The sequence below is a fragment of the Schistocerca cancellata genome, chromosome 1, assembly GCF_023864275.1.
Source record: "Schistocerca cancellata isolate TAMUIC-IGC-003103 chromosome 1, iqSchCanc2.1, whole genome shotgun sequence".
Taxonomy (NCBI): domain Eukaryota; kingdom Metazoa; phylum Arthropoda; class Insecta; order Orthoptera; family Acrididae; genus Schistocerca; species Schistocerca cancellata.
In genome coordinates, this window is record NC_064626.1 from 1,057,171,115 (window position 1) to 1,057,185,927 (window position 14,813).

At 44.3% G+C, this 14,813-nt stretch overlaps 1 protein-coding gene across 1 annotated transcript in view; it reads right to left on the reverse strand.

The window, feature by feature from the left end:
* LOC126162937 (guanylate cyclase 32E) overlaps positions 1 to 14,813 on the reverse strand; it is a 935,168-nt gene that overhangs the window by 659,991 nt on the left and 260,364 nt on the right. Inside the window, exon 3 of the mRNA XM_049919769.1 lies at positions 14,096 to 14,382. Coding sequence (XP_049775726.1) covers positions 14,096 to 14,382 — 287 coding nt within the window. The remainder of the gene's footprint in view (positions 1 to 14,095; positions 14,383 to 14,813) is intronic.

Consider the following 14,813-nt stretch of genomic DNA (forward strand, 5'->3'; position numbering starts at 1 on the left):
ATGTAAATACAAAGCTCAGTGTTGTAACGGTTGATATTTGTGTTATAAATTTACTTTAGTGCTACAAATTTTATCATACAGTACAATGTGCCTGGCCGTTTCAATGCCCGGTTAGAAACTACGATTTTCGAGGTCCTGGAACGACGACTTGGATATAATTGTTTTCTGTGCTCAACGGCATGTCTGATAACGGTGACTTGCCTTGCCCCTCACCGTTGGGGTGCTTGATTTCAGTGAGTATCCATGGCATATTCCTGTCACTATCACTTCAAGAAAATTTTACATTATTACAATGGTTGCAGCTTGTATTTCGCCGGTAGACGTGCGAGAGCTACGGAGGGGGGATGGAAACACCCGCCGACATCAATCATCCTGATAGCTGGGTTCAAGGGCGGCCACCGAAATCAAGTATTCCGTTGGTTTGGGGACTCTCCACAATCGATCCAGTAGGGTAAAGAAAACTGCGTTACCACAAAAGTAGCTCATTTTCCAGATTTTTTCCTGAACTCTGATGTCTGCAATACTCAAGTAACATCTGAACATCAATATCAGCCATTAGAACTCAAACTCAAAGGTTTACATTTACATCGTAAATGCGTTGGTTCTTAATTGCATAAACAGGCAATCTTGATATTTGTCGATTAAAGCGCCACCTACCACGAATGGGAAACGATCACTTGATTAAACGGTAAATATTTTTGGCGTAGAATCCGAATATGCAATAAAATGGTGTGTTTCCCTTCGAAAATACTAAGTTCAGCCAGCCCATGCAGGAGGGGTGGTTAGAAGGTGGCAAGCTGTAGCGCAGACACATGTCCCCTTCCTAATATTAACTTTTAACCTAGAACATTATTATCGTACTATGCGTCGCTTTCGAGATATTTAGTTGTCTCAAGTTAAAAGGAACGTCTTGTAAGACAGATCTTCTTTTTCTCGTAGTTTGGCCGTACCAAGTATTCTTCGTTGCCATCTCTAGAATATGACGTCACTTCCAATAGGGCATACGCAACAATAAATGGCACCCGAGAAATGTTTTCATACTCGTCAACTTAAATCACTGTATAGCAAATTCTACTAACAGAAGCTGCACACATGTGTACGGACGATTTGCCCAAAACAACTTACAGGTTACTGATAATTTTGATGATAATCATCCTAAATATTATCAGAGTTCGGTTACAGTATTATGATCTTATCAATGAGGTGGCAATTAACATCTGGACAACAGGCAATACTTTAAGAAACAGGCAGAGCCATCTTTTCGACGACTGTATGTGCAGAGAATGAGAAGTGATGCTGGTCTGTTAGGGAGGAAAGGAAGTAAAAAAGGCGCCAGAATTCTGTACTGGAATTCTGCCATGAACACAATATATCAAGACCTGCCCTCTTGTATTAAGTCCAATTTGAAGAATTAATGAGGACGCTCTAAGTCCTTTGAATGTACAGCTTAACTCAGTCGCCATGATGGATGTACAGCGGCGAACGAGCATCGATTCGATACAGAGCGCGTAGTCTCCGTGGCTCTCGGGAAGTAATTACTCTCAACTACGCCAATATAACAAACACTCCGTCACTGTCAGTCCCCCTATGTCAATTCTCTCACGCCCTCCTTCCATATGCGTCTCACCGCCGTCCACACTCTCTTCCCATTTCTCACATCACGTTTCGGAAGTACCTTTATGAAATTCATCGACCAGTACCGTAGTTAACTGGTGGCGCGTTTTCGGCATCAAAGTATATCAACCCGTGCTGGATGTGGAACACAGGGTGACGTTCTGAAATGGGATTAATTGCAACACTCCAAGCGCATATATAAGTTTATAGGATAAACCATTGCATTTCGGACGTAATAGCTTTCAGCGCCAGCAAGTGTATTATCATGTAGCCCGTATGTCACTCGTGCAGAATGACTCGATAGTACAGTGACAATAATAGCTGGAGAGGCTAACATCAGAAACCATTTACTGGCTCAGCTAAAATCATTCTCCTACTCATGTCAAATATACGAAAACTGGTCCCTCTATTAATAGCTTTTTCTTGCACAAAGTTTACCAGATCAATATGTTAGAACCACAACTAGTATCAGATCTAGACTTTGACTATGCAGACCAGGATGATTACATTATGAACGAATATCTCTCCAACCACAGAGACCAGAACTCATATACACTGGTGTTTCAAAGCACGGAAATAGCTCTGATTGTGTGCATAACAGCTGTCACGAAGATCGAAAATTTCTGTTGTCTAAGAAATTAATTGTTATGGCAGTTAAGCTTATCGATCGTTATCCCCTCTAACTCCAGGCACTTACTTTAAAATACCTCTACAGTGTACGAAAGATTCGTCCAGTGTCATACGACATGATAAGCATAATTGGAGCTCGCTACTCGGAATCAGAGCTTTCCATGCGTTAGGTGAAAACTGAAGCGACATACCCGGTAACAAAACGGTTCTACCGAAAGCAGCCACTTCGGTGGATAGAGGGAAAATATAGGAACACCAGTTACAGATCGCCGCACGAAGTGGCCGCGCGGTTAGAGGCGCCATGTCACTGATTGCGCGGCCCCTCCCGCCAGAGGTTCGAATCCTCCCTCGGGCATGGGTGTGTGTGTTGTTCATAGTATAAGTTAGTTTAAGTAGTGTGAAAGTCTAGTGACCGATGACCTCAGCAGTTTGCTCCCATAGGAATTCACACACACACAAGTACAGATATTAGACTTCCTAGAAACAGTAATCAGTGGCACATTTTAAAAAAATTACCTAAATGGTGAATATGACATCGTTGTTGTTGTGGTATTCAGTCCGAAATCAGATTTGATGCAGCTTGCTATGCTATTTAACTCCATATGAGTATTTGAGCCTATAACCGTTTGAATTGGCTTACTGTATTTGTCTGTTGATCTCTCCCTACAATATCTACTTTTACTCAAATTGTATAATAAATTTCTTTTCTGCCCAGTTCGATTCAGTGCTTTGACCTTAGTTATTCTATCAACCCATCTAATCTTCAGCATCCTCCTATTCACCACATTTGAAAAGCTTCTATTTTCACTTCTCTGAACTCCTTATCATTCACATTTGACTTCCGTACAAGGCTATATTGCAGATAATTACCTTCAGAGAAAAGTTCCTAACACATTTATACTCGATGTTAACAAATTCCTCTTTTTCAAAAAATTTCCTCGCTGCAGCCAGTCGGCATTTTATAACATCTCTACTTCATCCATCATCAGTTATTTTGCTGCGAAAAAATATCAACACTGATCTACTCCTTTTTTTTAATCTAATTCTCTCTGCATCGTTTGATTTCATTGACGATATCCTTGCTTTACTTCTTCTGACGCTTATCTTGCATTGTCTAGTCGCATTAATGTGGCCGCCTGCTCAAAAGCCTGAAAAAACACCTTTTACTGCGCGCCCCGATGCGACGTGCAGGAAGGGAGTTAGTGAGGTTCTGGGAGGTACAGACATGGATGTGGTGCCATGCCGACTACAGTGCCGTTGCCAGCTGCCCTAGGTTTTTCGGTTGAGGATCCGTGGTGCAAACAGCCCTATCCAGTTGGTCCCACAGATTCTCGATTGGATTTTGATCCTCTTAGTTTGGTGGCCAATGGAATACGGTGAACTCGTCCTGGTGCTCTTCGAACTACGCATGTACACTACGAGCAGTTGTCCTGCTAGCAGATACCGTCGTGCCGAGGATAAAAAACAAACTGCATGTAGGGGTGGACGTAGTGCCCAAGCATAGATGCGTACCTGTGTCTATCCATCGCGCATTCCAGTATGACAAAATCCCTCAAGGAATGCCGCAAAAACATTCCCCAGACCATAAAACTCCCTCCTCCGGCCAGAATCAAATGGCTCTGAGCACTATGGGACTTAACATCTGAGGTCATCAGTCCCCTAGAACTTGGAACTACTTAAACCTAACTAACCTAGGGACATCACACACATTCATGCCCGATGGAGGATTCGCACCTGCGACCGTAGCGGTCGTGCGGTTCCAGACTGAAGCGCCCAGAACGGCTCGGCCACATCAGCCGGTCCGGCCAGAATCCTTACGATGACTGTTACAGGGTGTCTTTCAGGTTTCTCACCCCCTACCTGCCAACAGCAGATGCAGAATGCAAGTGATTCATCGGAAAAGCCCATCTGTCGCCAGTCAGCGGACATCCAATTGCGATACTGGCGTGAGATTTTCAGTCTTTCTTCTCGACTAACAGCAGTCAACATGGGTGCATAACCAGACGCCTGCTGCGGAGGCTCGTACACAGCAACGTTCGCTGAATGCTGTTGAGCACACACTGTTGGTAGCCCCTTGGTTCCTCTGGGCGGTTAGTTGCTCAACAGTTGCACGTCTAATCGCCAGCACACATCCTCTCGGGCGTTGCTCACTCCTGCCATCTACGGCCCTTTCTGCACCACAGTTGCCTCGGCGCCGGTTGTAGACAGTGACATTTTGCCATTCGCGGTATACTTTAACCACAGCGGGACGCGAACAGTTTACAAACGGTTTAAAATAAGAGAAACCAGGGCTCACACAGAAAAATTTAAGTGCTCGTTTTTCCCGCTCGCCGTTCGAGAGTGGAACGGTAGAGAGACAGCTTCAAGGTAGTTCACTGAACCCGCTGCCAGACACTTTATTGTTAAAGCAGAGTAATCACGTAGATGTAGATGTACATGTTGGACGAGACGGAGAGCGAGAAGGAAATGGCGAAATGGACAGAGAGAAGCGAAAGGAAAATATGGACACAGAAAAGAAAGAAAAGGAGACAAGCAGAGGCAGGGCGAGGAAGAGACAGGCAGAGAGAGGAGCGAGGAGGAGATGAAGAGAAGGGGAAAGAACAGATTGACAGAGAGAGAGAGAGAGAGAGGGGGTGAAGGAGATGCGCAGAGAGAGGGCGAAGAAGGAGAGGGGCAGAGACAGAGGGTAAGGAGGGGATACAAAAATGAAGATAGGAGTAAGTACACAGACGGGAAACGCTGGATAATTAGCTAGTTTGACATAAAATGATAGTTTGGAGATGGATAATTGATGTACATATTTTTAAATTTATTTATATTTATCTTCAAACTGCGATCAAGACAGTCAAATAAAAAATTAAAAGATTTCTATAAATAGGAGCAATTACCAAATAAATTTTCATAAATCAGCGCAACTCGAAAAAGAAACATGAAACATATGAGCCCGACCATAGACACGCTTTCCAACGTGAATGCCCTTCTCAAGTGTACCAAAGTTTCGATGATGAAATTGGTGGAACTGCTCAGTATTTTAACTCCACAGATGCGAAATGGTTGATAGGATTTAGCCACTACAAAGTATTGTCGACATCGTCAACTACACCTGTGTTTGAGAGAGTGGCAAAGGCTACAAATACATCTGGGCGTCAGAGAAAGCTTTAGGCTGCCCACCACATATCACTGCACCAACAGCACTGTGACTCAATTAGTTTTGTAATAGAAAAGGATCAGTGATTCTTATTCTGTGTTAATATTTTAACTGATTGAAATTGTTTGATTTAAATAACAAACATTGCACCAGTTACATTTTTTATGCATAGCACAATGCGTTTTGAGAATTTATTCTCATCATCAAGTGGAAATAGTTACATCGGTATTTTATATTATAGCTTGTAACCTCCCCCTCACTTATCGACCTTAATGACAGTGAAACATTAAACTGCGTGTACCTAATGGAAATTTGGGAAAAGCAATAGTCACCAAAGTTAATTTGTCGGTAAAGAGGGAGGAAAGGGTTACATCTAAATGAAAGGAAAAATGCTAATGAAACTGGTGGAAATTAATTTTGAAAAGGGGTAAAGTTAATAAAGAAAGTAAATCTGTGGCCGTTACGTTAACAATTAACTAGCGGTAATTAGATATTTGAGATTTGGGGGAAATTACGGTCGCCAGTCCTAAGGACAATTACTATAGTAACTAAAAAAGAAAGGTTATTACACATTTAATTAGCACTAGAAGCGCGGCAACTGAAGGTTGACACGTGTAGTGTGAAAACTGAAAGTTTGTCAGAAGTAATAAATTTCGCTACACTCTGACTTAATTTAGCAAAAGAATTAATAAAACCGGAAAATCGAAAGTTAATTTAGTGACTGAAGTTAATAGTGAGCTTTCTTTCTGAAGCACATCGAAATTCAGTAAAATACGGTTAGTCTTGGACTACCTCAACAATCATTTCAAAAGCTACTTTAATCTATGCAATTTAGAAATAAGAGATTTAACTTTGAACTTGAATTAAATGATTCTGAACAATTAACAATAGTAAAATTTAGTACGTACCAAGCTGAGCTGCAGTCACAGGTAAGCTAAAATACGGTAACAAAACTCGCACTCTTAATTTGTGCTTGTGTAATCTAAATATTGTAGCCAGCTATGAATACCTTAACTGAACTTTGAAATTAAAGCAGTGAAATGGAATGATGCTGGTGTTTGAATTTCAACGACACCCGGGTTCATTCCGGAAAAGGAAGGGACCCTGCTTGGTAATGCAATTGGGACAATGAGCAACAAACGTTCATGCTAAGTTGCTGTAATTTTGTGATGCAACAGTTTTAAAAGCTGAGGTCTGCCATGCAGTTCTAAAACTTTACGTGCTTCCAGTCTTCCTTGTTGGTTGATTGAAGGTTTGAAGCCGTCGATCGAGGAGGTGGCGACAGTCACTCATTGTCGACCGTCGCTGTTGCAGAAGCTGGATGTTGGCGCGCCTTCTTCTCGACACGGTCACCAGGCGTAACGGGCTCTTGATGTGTGCCAGATAACGCTTCCCGTCCGCGACACCGTGTCAGAAACGATCATTGCAAGTCGAGCGCAATTACATGCTGCCCAACCCCGAAAGCGCGGCTACTCGCGGGAGCGTCATACAACACACCTGCTCCACTGCACCACCCCAGCCAGACTCCCCTTCTGCCCGCGCTCCACGCGACAGCGTTAACACTACCAAAGATCCTAAACACTTTGGTTCTCCACACGACCTATCGATGTATTCTTTCAATAGCATAGTTTTCCCTAGGCCAGACCCAGCGTATAAATACAAATAATATTCACAAAACAAACCAATTATAAATCGACATAAATGCATATATATACAAATAGTAAAACAATTACAATATACAAAGACACAGAAATGTTATATCTTCAGGTAACAAAATAAGGAAAAAAAATTGCAGTGCAATAGATGGAAATAGGAGGATATGCATTTCCGGCGTTACAAGCTGTGTCGCGTTTTTGTCGTTCTACTATAACTCGAAAATCGCTAAGTATATATCATAATTTTTTATCTTGGAAAATAGCATTTTTGTCTGTGTGCTTAAAGGCACTATGCCTTCTTCATCGTGCATGAAAACTAGCATTCATACCGTTTGTTTATCTGAAATCAAAATATGGTACAAATATAGTACGACAGTATGTTTCAAGGAATTTGGATACAAACAACGGTGTTCCATTCTTCAAGGATTCTATCACTTATCACTTTTACCTTAATTTACTATTTAAATTATCGATTATTATATTGTGAGTGGAATGTGTGAAGAATGGAGATATTTATGGATTAGATGGTTCAAATGGCTCTGAGCAATATGGGACTTAACATCTGAGGTCATCAGTCCCCTAGAACTTAGAACTACTTAAACCTAACTAACCTAAGGACATCACACACATCCATGCCCGAGGCAGGATTCGAACCTGCGACCGTAGCGGTCACGCGGTTCCAGATTGAAGCACCTAGAACCGCACGGCCACACCGGCCAGCTATGGATTAGATACTATAGTTCTTATACGCAAGAGCAACATTTGAAGAAATTGGTTTGACACTGAGACTTCTTCCTCCTTGCTGTTTGTAGTTTACAAAAATTTCCAGCAACTCCATTAAATCGATTGCATGTGATTTCTGAAAGTGGTGGACTATCTTAAGGTGTTCCTCTATGTTTGTGAATGGGTGTCCGGCGATTTTTGTGTTTGTTGCTACGGCTGCTTCTGTAAATTGTTTATACGCTTGACAGTTGATGAGTTCGGTGTACCTAATATTAAAGCTCTTGCGTCTCTGCCCTATGATGAATCTTTAGCAAGTTTTACATGTGAGGTATATACCGGGTGACCAAAACGTCACTATAAATTTGAAAACTGAATAAATTACGGAATAATGTAGATAGAGAGGTACAAATTGACACACATGCTTGGAATGACATGGGGTTTTATTAGAACCAAAAAAATACAAAAGTTCAAAAAATGTCCGACAGATGAAGCTTCATCTGATCAGAATAGCAATAATTAGCATAATAAAGTAAGACAAAGCAAAGATGATGTTGTTTACAGGAAATGCTCAATATGTCCACCATCATTCCTCAACAATAGCTGTAGTCGAGGAATAATGTTGTGAACAGCACTGTAAAGCATGTCCGGAGTTACGATGAGGCATTGGCGTCGTATGTTGTCTTTCAGCATCCTTAGAGATGTCGGTCGATCACGATACACTTTCGACTTCAGGTAACCCCAAAGCTAATAATCGCACGGACTGAGGTCTGGGGACCTGGGAGGCCAAGCATGACGAAAGTATCGGCTGAGCACACGATCATCACCAAACGACGTGCGCAAGAGATATTTCACACGTCTAGCAATACTTTCTTTTTTTTGCTTCTAATAAAACCTCATGTGTGTCAAGTTTTACCTCTCTATCTACATTATTCCGTGGTTTATTAAGTTTTCAAATTTATACTGACTTTTTGATCACCCTGTATATTCCTGTGTCTCTGAATTTGTCTTTTTTATTTTTTATTTTTCCAAAAGATTAAAAGGTATTTGGCGTCAAGTTAAAACGAAACTTCCAGACAGGAAGGTGCCTATAATAAAAGTGACATTATGAAAGTACTATGTTGCATAATGGATAATACTAACCAGCACGTATGTACGAAAGAGGAAGAGAATAAAGTTGGTTTCATGGAACTAAACGCCCTACCTGGTAATAAAACTTTTAATGTTGTATTACAACTCTAGTGCTTGTAGGACAGAGTCGTTCGTTTAAGGGAAACCTAGACAAGCTTTCTCCAGGAAAAAAGAAAGGTGAAAACCAGGTAAGTGGAATAGAATACATCTACAGTCATTCCGATCCACCCACACACCTTAAGGTCAGAAGGCGGCCCTGCAAGCGGAGGATATTGGACAGGAAAACCTACGCAGTGCTGTGTACCTAGGAATTACTGCACCGGCGAATAGGGTCGGATGCTATTTCCGCTACACAGCGAATCACACCGTCCCCGGGACATGTGAGTTCACTCTGTTCTACTCGCTGCGCTGGAAGGCCCTAAAGATTGCATAATTTGTTTTCTGTGAAAAACCCAGTGGGCATCATTAGCGCATGTTAAGAATACGAACGTTACTGTGGCGCGTAGCGCTCTGAGCTACAGGTGCAAGGATTACTGACTAACGGTACCCAATGCGACATTGCCAGAATAACAACTTTCCGATTACCCGCCACTTTACCAACTTTATTCTCTTCCTCTTTCGTACTTACTTGCTGGTTAGTATCACCCATTGTGCAACATAGTACTTTCATAATGTCACTTTTATCATGGGCACTTTCCTGTCTTTAAGTCTCTTTTTAATTTATGAACCTAACCTACCCTTTGAAGTCCTTCCCACTGAAAATGTGACCTCTAAAACGAAACCTGAACTCCGTCCGAAAAGGCCTTGGAAAGTCCCACGGTTCCGACCGGCCGCCGTGTCATCCTCAGCCCACAGGCGTCATTGGCTGCGAATACGGAGGGGAATGTGGTCAGCACACTGCTCTCCCGGCCGTATGTCAGTTAACAGATCGGAGCCGCTACTTCTCAGCCAAGTAGCCCCTCAGTTTGCCTCACAAGGACTGAGTGCACCCCGTTTGCCAACAGCGCTTAGCAGAACGGATGGTCAACCATCCAAGTGCTAGTCCAGCCCGATAGCGCTTAACTTCGGTGACCTGACGGGAACCGGTGTTACCACTGCAGCAAGACCACTGGCTGAAAACGTGATCTCTACATCTACATATACATCTACATGACTACCCTGAAATATACACTAAAGTGCCTGGCAGAGTGTTCTTCGAACAATCTTCAGGCCATTTCTCTACCGTTCTACTCTGTAACAAAGCGCGGGAGAAATGAAGACTAAAACCTTTCTGTACCATCTCTGACTTCTCTTATTTCCTCCCTATGAGGATTGGCGAAAATAAAATATTTTCACATTCAGAGAATGAAAGGAGCCAGTTAGTCTTCATCGGACAGCTGGGCTACGTTATTAAGGCACCTCTGTGTCAGACGATGGCGTGAAGACAACGCTGTCGCTACGGCACAGCTACTGCCTCCGTCACCGGGTCTCGAACCTTTAGCCTGCCCTGTACTCCGCGCTGTGCTGCTAAGGCATGGCGCAGCCTGCCGTAGCTGTACATTGTTTGGTACTGTGATGATGATGATGATGATGTTTGGTGTGTGGGGCGCTCAACTGCGTGGTTATCAGCGCCCGTACAATTACCCAGTCTTTTTTCAGTCCAATTTCGCCACTTTCCTGGATGATGATGAAATGATGAGGACAACACAAACACCCAGTCGTCTCGAGGCAGGTGAAAATCCCTGACCCCGCCGGGAATCGAACCCGGGACCCCGTGCTCGGGAAGCGAGAACGCTACCGCGAGACCACGAGCGGCGGACAAGTGTTTGGTACTGTGTCAGGGACACTGAGTCACCCAGCCGCCATCTCTGTGGCAACAGCAGTCTGCTACCGGCCGGTTACTGGAGACCACCAGTTGAACACCGTCACGGTGAGGCAGACAACTTAGGAATGCATCCAGCTAGGGTCAGTTGTAAGATAATAATTTCGTTCTGAAATTCAAACCAAGTCTGTGTTTAATATGTTATTTACTGTGATCTAGAGAAACACTACATTAAAATGACATAGAATACAGTGAACTAAATGGTGAGAAACCGCCAACGATTCGCAGAAATTTGTCTTTATTAACTAATGACAAGTTTCTGACCTTTTCAGTACATTTTAAAATCATCCACATAAGTCATACAACAAAATCCGTTACGTGTGAACACTGGACACAAACAATGTGTGTGTTTGTGGCTGACTGCAACATACAATTTATAATACGACTGTACCTTTCTGCAAGTAGTAAAATATTTTGTTGCATGCAGCACAGTACGGTTCTTTTCTGAATAACACGTCTCACTCAGCCACACACAGTCAATTTGACATTGCTGTACGACTTGTTTGAATGATCTGAACGTGGAATGAAAAGTCTGGAACTAGTCATCAGTTAATAAAGAGAAACGTCTGTATAACTTCGATATTTTTTACAATTTTCTTGAATGATGTCAAGTTGTTGCACCCTTGGAAGTAAGCAGAGAATAGATTTTCAACGAAATGTACCTAAAATGTAACAGTGTTGACTGAGAAATCGCTCCAATGCAGTGACCATGAAGTCACGTAAAATACTAAAATACGAAGCTCACTAGAAGCTCAGTTAATCATGAAAGTCCTTCTAAAACAATGGATGGGTACCAGATATCCGTGAAGACTGCTACAAGCTTTCCATAGCTGTGCATCTCGCAAATGCAAAGCGAACAAGTCCAAGACCCATTAAACAATGTACGAGTAATTAACCAGGAAGCACAAGTAGCATAGCAAATCCCGCTAACTGTGAACTGCTCAGAGAATGGGTAGTACTAATGCAAAATGAGGCACTCAACAAACGTGTGCCACAAGCAGTTTGCAAGTGTCCAAATTTTTTCTCCTCTAAACCTAAAAGTCTATTTGAAGGTGAGGACACTCAGTCATTGCCGCAGTGACCGACGAGATTTTCGTTTTATTTATGTGAATACAGGGAAAACCCCGCAGAAAGTTCACATTGTTGGTTTACCGACCGCGTATTACCACGCAAGAGGTTGATGTCGGCTGCTAGCCAACGTCCACTCATTGATCGCGCTTTTGGCAGCTATGCACGGTGGCGGTGGCGACACCTGGAGGAAAAGGCGAAGAATTTTCACACGGTGGCTCAGCAGCGATGTGACAGCCAACTCTTAAATCTGTGCACAGTGAACTTGGAGGGGCTTAGCGGAAGCTTCCTTGAAAGGAGAAAACCTCATTCCCCGCCAAAACATTGCGTTGAGTAGGGGCTTGCTGTAACCGCTTCTGCGAATTGCACTGCCCCGGAGACACCTTCTCTCCTCTGTAATTTCTGTGCCTGACCTGATGGTAAAGCCAGACGACGGGACGTACGCCTGGGCCCGTTAGTTTCTTAAAAAGATAATCTTAAATCTTCTTCCTGAGTTAGCAAGCTTGTTCACTACCCAAAAAATAGCCAAGAAATGAGCAGAAAAATAAAGAACTCTCAGCGATATTTGGCCGTCGTGTCACAAACTACTATACACTGGTGCACCAGAGAAACTGGTATAGGCTAGTGCATTCAAATACAGAGATATATAAACAGGCAGATACGGTACTGCGGTCGGCAACGCCTGTATCAGACAAGTGTGTAGTGCAATTTTTAGATCGGTTACTGCTGCTACAATGGCACGTTATTTACATTTAAGTGAGTTTAAGCATGGTGTTATAGTCGGCGCACGAGTGATGCGACACAGAATCTCCTACGTAGCGATGAAGTGGGGGTTTTCCCGTACGACCGTTTCAAGAATGTATCGTGAGTATCAGGAATCCGGTAAAACATCAAATCTCCGACATCGCAGCTGCCGAAAGAAGATCCTGCAATAACGGAACCAACGACTACTGAAGAGAATGGTTCAACGTAACAGATGTTCAAGCCTTCCGTTAATTGCTACAGCTTTCAATGCTGGGTCATCAAAAAATGTCAACTTGCGAACCATTCAACGGAAAATCATCGATATGGGCTTTCTGCGCCGAAAGCCCTTTCGTGTACCCTTGATGACTGTACGGCACAAAGCTTCACACCTCGGGCCGGCTGGAGTGGCCGAGCGGTTCTAGGCGCTACAGTCTGGAACCGCGCGGCCGCTACGGTCGCAGGTTCGAATCCTGCCTCGGGCATGAATGTGTGTGATGTGCTTAGGATAGTTAGGTTTAACTAGTTCTAAGTTCTAGGGGACTGATGACCTCAGAAGTTAAGTCCCAAAGTGCTCAGAGCCATTTGAACCATTTACACCTCGCCTGGGCCCGTCAACACCGACATCAGACTGTTGATGACTGGAAATATGTTGCTTGGTCGAAGAAATCTTGTTTCAAATGGACATGTACGGGTATGGAGGGAACCTCATGTATCCATGGACCCTGCATGTCGGCAGGGGACTGGTCAGGCTGGTAGAGACTCTGTAATGGTGTGGGGTTTGTGCAGTTGGAGTGATACGGGACCCCTGATACGTCTAGGTACGACTCAGATAGGTGACACGTATGTAAGCATCCTGTATGATAACCTGCATCCATTCATGTCCATTGTGGATTCTGACGAGCTTGGACAATTCCAGCGGAACAATGCGGCGCACCACACGTCCAGATTTGCTACAGAGTGGCTCCTGGAACACTCATCTGAGTTTGTCCGCAGCTCGTGGTCTCGCGGTCGCGTTCTCGCTTCCCGTGCACTGGGTCCTGGGTTCGATTCCCGGCGGGGTCAGGCATTTTCACCTGCCTCGAGATGACTCGGTGTTTGTGCCGCCCTCATCATTTCATCATCATTCATGAAATTGGAGAAACTGGACTGAGTAAATGTTGGGAATTTGTACGGGCACTGATAACCTGCTCAGTTGAGCGCTCCACAAACCAAAGATTATCTTCTGAGTTTAAACACGTTCGCTGGCCACCTAACTCCGCAGACATTAACATTATTGAGCATATCTGTGATGCCTTGGAAAGTGCTGTTCAGAAGAGATCTCCAGCCCCCTCACACTATTACACATTTATGGACAACCCTGCAGGTGCCGTGGTGTCAGTTCTCCCCAGCACTACTTCAGACATTATTCGAGTCCCTGCCACGTCGCGTTGCGGCACTTCTGTGTGTTCGCGGGGCAGGCTCTTCAGTGTAATACTTTAAACAGGGTGTAGCCTCAGCAGCAGCGGCAGCAGTGGCCGTACTCACGTAGGAGACCATGGGCAGGTTGAAGGCGGCGGCCATGCGCGCCTCGTGCACGCAGGTCTCCTGCGGCCCGATGTAGGCGGTGATGTTGCGGCGCCAGAGCTCGGCGGTGCGCCGGATGCTGGTCGTCTCCTCGCCGTACGTCTCGGCCACCTCGAAGTGCAGCGAGTGGCCGCGCGCCCAGAGCTCGCCGCCGCGGCCGTTGACGCGCTCCACGGCCAGCGAGATGGCGCCGGACACTGTGCGGCCCGGCCGCTCGTACTTCCTGTCCCCAGGCCGCCGGTCGAGACCTGCGCCAACAGGGGAGTCACTCGCGGCGACACGACCAACCTCCACAGACAGGGACAGGCTTACACGTGGAGTTGACAGGCACTTACCTAACTAGGCAACTTCAACGAGCAAAATAACTACACTACTGGCCATTAAAATTGCTACACCAAGAAGAAATGCAGATGATAAACGGATATTCATTGGACAAATACATTATACTACAACTGACATGTGATTACATTTTCACGGATTTTGGGTGCATAGATCCTGAGAAATCAGTACCCAGACCAACCACCTCTGGCCGTAATAACGGCATTGATACGCCTTGGCATTGAGTCAAACAGAGGTTGGATGGCATGTACAGGTACAGCTACCCATGCAGCTTCCACACGATACCACAGTTCATCAAAAGTAGTGACTGGCGTATTGTGACGAGCCAGTTGCTCGGCCA